Source organism: Corticium candelabrum, chromosome 20, assembly GCF_963422355.1.
Source record: "Corticium candelabrum chromosome 20, ooCorCand1.1, whole genome shotgun sequence".
NCBI lineage: Eukaryota > Metazoa > Porifera > Homoscleromorpha > Homosclerophorida > Plakinidae > Corticium > Corticium candelabrum.
Genome location: NC_085104.1, coordinates 3,493,701 through 3,497,080, shown reverse-complemented (window position 1 = coordinate 3,497,080; position 3,380 = coordinate 3,493,701). Strand labels below are relative to the sequence as shown.

At 41.0% G+C, this 3,380-nt stretch overlaps 1 protein-coding gene across 1 annotated transcript; it reads left to right on the top strand.

The window, feature by feature from the left end:
* Positions 1-248: 248 nt before the first annotated feature.
* Positions 249-2,523, top strand: LOC134196098 (uncharacterized). Its single transcript, XM_062665178.1, has 3 exons — positions 249-535; positions 2,175-2,243; positions 2,362-2,523. Exons 1-3 carry the CDS (start codon positions 249-251, stop codon positions 2,408-2,410), a joined length of 405 nt encoding a protein of 134 aa, XP_062521162.1. The 3' UTR covers positions 2,411-2,523.
* The last annotated feature ends 857 nt before the right edge of the window (positions 2,524-3,380 follow it).

The window sequence follows — 3,380 nt, the reverse complement described above, 5'->3', positions numbered from 1 at the left end:
CAATGTTTTACCAACCCTTGAAATTGGAGTAATTAATCTATAATCGCAATCACGCCGATGTCGACAAGTACAGAAGCTAGAACTATGTCAAAGTCAAATCAGATCCTAGCTAATATCATTTTAGTACGACACGCGTTGAAGAATTAGATTTCATCGTTACTCCCGCCTAGAATGGGGGAAGGAAATCTGGGCCTGCGTCTGGGGCGAGGCGAAGTGCACATCCGGGCTACAGTCGATACGGAGCGCGCATGATCGTTAGACGACTGGCTGCTTCTACTTCTGATGAACTGTCGGCGTGTACTCGGGGATGGCAACAACGAAATTGGATATTTCAACGACGGAGAGATCAAGGAGAAATTGACAACCTGCTCGAAGAGATGAGGATGCAAGATGCAGAGAGCCATTTCCGCTGCATACGAAAGTCGGCGGAAATTTTTGATGATCAAATGCCAAGAGTAGCTTCTGCCTTGTCATTGTTGAGGAGAAGATCGATATCAAATGTCCATCGATCAGCTAGAGATCTCACCAGGAAACGGTATCCATTTGGCGATTTTATCACAATCCGCTGTCTGTTAGTCCGTTATTCTGTGTGCCTGACTGCTTGCCTGTCCGTTCGTCAGCTGTTCTGTTTGTTTGTCTGTCTGTCTGTCTGTCTGTCTGTTTGTCTGTCTGTCTGTTTGTCTGTCCGTCTGTCTGTCCGTCTGTCTGTCGTTCTTTCTGTTTGTTTGTCTCTTTCTGTCTCTCTGTATGTGTCTCTGTCTGTCTGTTCGTCTACTTCTAACGTTAAAAATAGTATATGAAGTAATTAGATGGTATCTAGTGGTTAATTGTTAGTTTTTGCGCCACATCTGTATGTGATGGCAGGTGCCACACATACGCCCATGCATTTATGGAGGAATAGAGCACTGTCTGTCTCTCTGTCTGTCGTCTGTCGGTCTGCATGACTGTCCGTCTGTCTGTGCGTCTGTCTTTTAATACTTACGTATATTTACATATTGCAGCTCTTAGTACAGGCTAAATAATGAACTACCAGTTATGCGTGATAAGAGGCTAAATCTAATTTACTAGTTCAATTCTACACAGTCTTCTTGACACCACCTGGGCGTTACATCGCTGAAGAGCAACAGAAAAAGCTCGACGCCAGAGAGACTTGAATTGTCTGCTGCTCTTGCAGCCGTATTCATCCACAGACATCTCAGACAGGTGATGAAGAAACTTGATGGCGTGATCGCCCCATTTCTCATAATGTTCAAACACTAGAGGTGTACAGTTTGAGCCATTTCAAATATGTTTACTGTCTGTCTGTCTGTCTGTCTCTCTGTCTGTATATATGTCTGTCTATCTGTCTGTTTGTTTGACTGTCCGTCTGTCTGTCTGTCTGTCTGTCTTTCTGGATGTTAACTGTCTATTTTATATTCTCTGTCAATACATGTTTTAAGTAATTGAACTATAACACTATAGCAATTAATTAAAACTATTTTGCGTGTCCATTACATCACGTTAATACATACCAACACCTACACACACAAACACACACTCACACACACAGACACACACACACACACACACACACACACACACACACACACACACACACACACACACACACAGCTGTCCACTGGGAGCTGAAATTTTTTCGGAAAAACTCTTGCAATGACTTTTTGTAGCTGCATAGCAAACGCTTTCTTTCAATTGTCTTTTACCTTATATCATTTTAGTTTTCCAAACTCATTTTTAGATCTTTTCACCACTTGTCTGGGTATTCTTTTCTCTTTTATCCCCATCTACCAAATTTTCTAACACCAAATGAATCATCTTTACACATAACCTTCCGGGACACCTCTCTTTCTGTTGTGTCTGGCATCTTTCCTTTCTTGTATTCTTGATGCAGCGGCTTCCTCTGTAGTGTAAATGTACGGAATATTTCACAGCTCTAAGGGTGCGCAAGACGTACATATCTCTATGTTGTGTCCATCTCATGCGTTGAACACTTTGTTGTCTGGTCGACTGTCTGAAATAGAATGCCTGCCTCTTGGTTCTCTCTTTTCAATTCGCTCAAGCAGTCAGACCACACAGACACAACGCTGTTCTGCACTCAAACTGGCCCGTCTCCTGGCTTGCATGCTATTTCATGATATCCACTTGAGTCAGTGATTGTTCTTTTACCATCACAGGTATAAATATCGTTACTATAAGGCGATGGGAGAGCAAGTCTTAACAAAGCCGCCAACTGGAATTTACAGGTATTAAAGACGAATTTTGTTAATGATGGAATGGCTGATAAGGTTGGAATGGCTGATAAGCATGCCTTGTCGCCTTTGCCATGTTAGCTTCGTCTTGTTGTGATGTAGTATTTTCTAGAATGCTTGAAGCTGTTGCTTTAGTGATATCTGACAATAATTTGTGCTGAAGCCTATTTCACATGGAAATAAATGTTATTTGACACTTGAATTGCTGTCAATTGAGATGGAGTTGAGACTGTTGCCCAGTAAACCCATAGGCTGGAAGACTGATATAATTTGTTTGTACTGAACTTTATGTCTGGAAAACGAGTTTGTAGCTCATTTAGTGAATGAGCTCATGAAGCTGGCAAGGCTGACTGATGAAAGCTAAACCAGTCATGCTTGATTTGTAAATTTGCTTGAAGCTACAACGAGTCATTTATTGAACTACAATATATCAAAAATGTTAAAGTTGATCTAGATTGAAAATTATCGGCCGCAGGTATGGCAAGATCAGGAATGACTCAACATGATACAAGACGATCCTAGGAAAGTGAGATATCTAAACAAAAGCGTAACGTCTTGGACTTTATTCAAATTTCTCAATTTATTACATATTTCAGTTCTTGATTTGCTGACTCCAGGCTGGCACTTCCAAAAACTCGGTTTGGTATTGGGATGTTCAATATTCTTGTTTAAACATTTGTAAGTGGAATGGTGGTCACTCAGTAACATCATTAACCTCAAGATTGGGACAGGTCGTCTGTCTGTCTTCACTACTGAACATGGAAAGCTAAACTTTACAAGAATTATAGTAAAGACTGCTAAGTTTTATAATGTCCATCTACAGATCGAATGCTACTAATGCTCTAATCTGTGATATTCTGAATGTCTCTTTGTCTGACTGTCTGCCTTCCTGTCTGTATGCCTGTTTGTCTGCCCGAAGGTCTGCTTGTCTGTTTGCATGTCTGAATGTGTGTCTGTGTGTCTGTTTGTCATAATCATATAGTTCTTAGATCAAACTAATGCACATTTCTACAATAACATTAATAGGCTACAACTAAAACGAAATGTCTATAAATCACTAGTGCAAGAAAGGTAATATGGGAAGAGCTGAGCTGTGAGAGTCATGGCCTCTCATGTCCACCCATAGTGCGG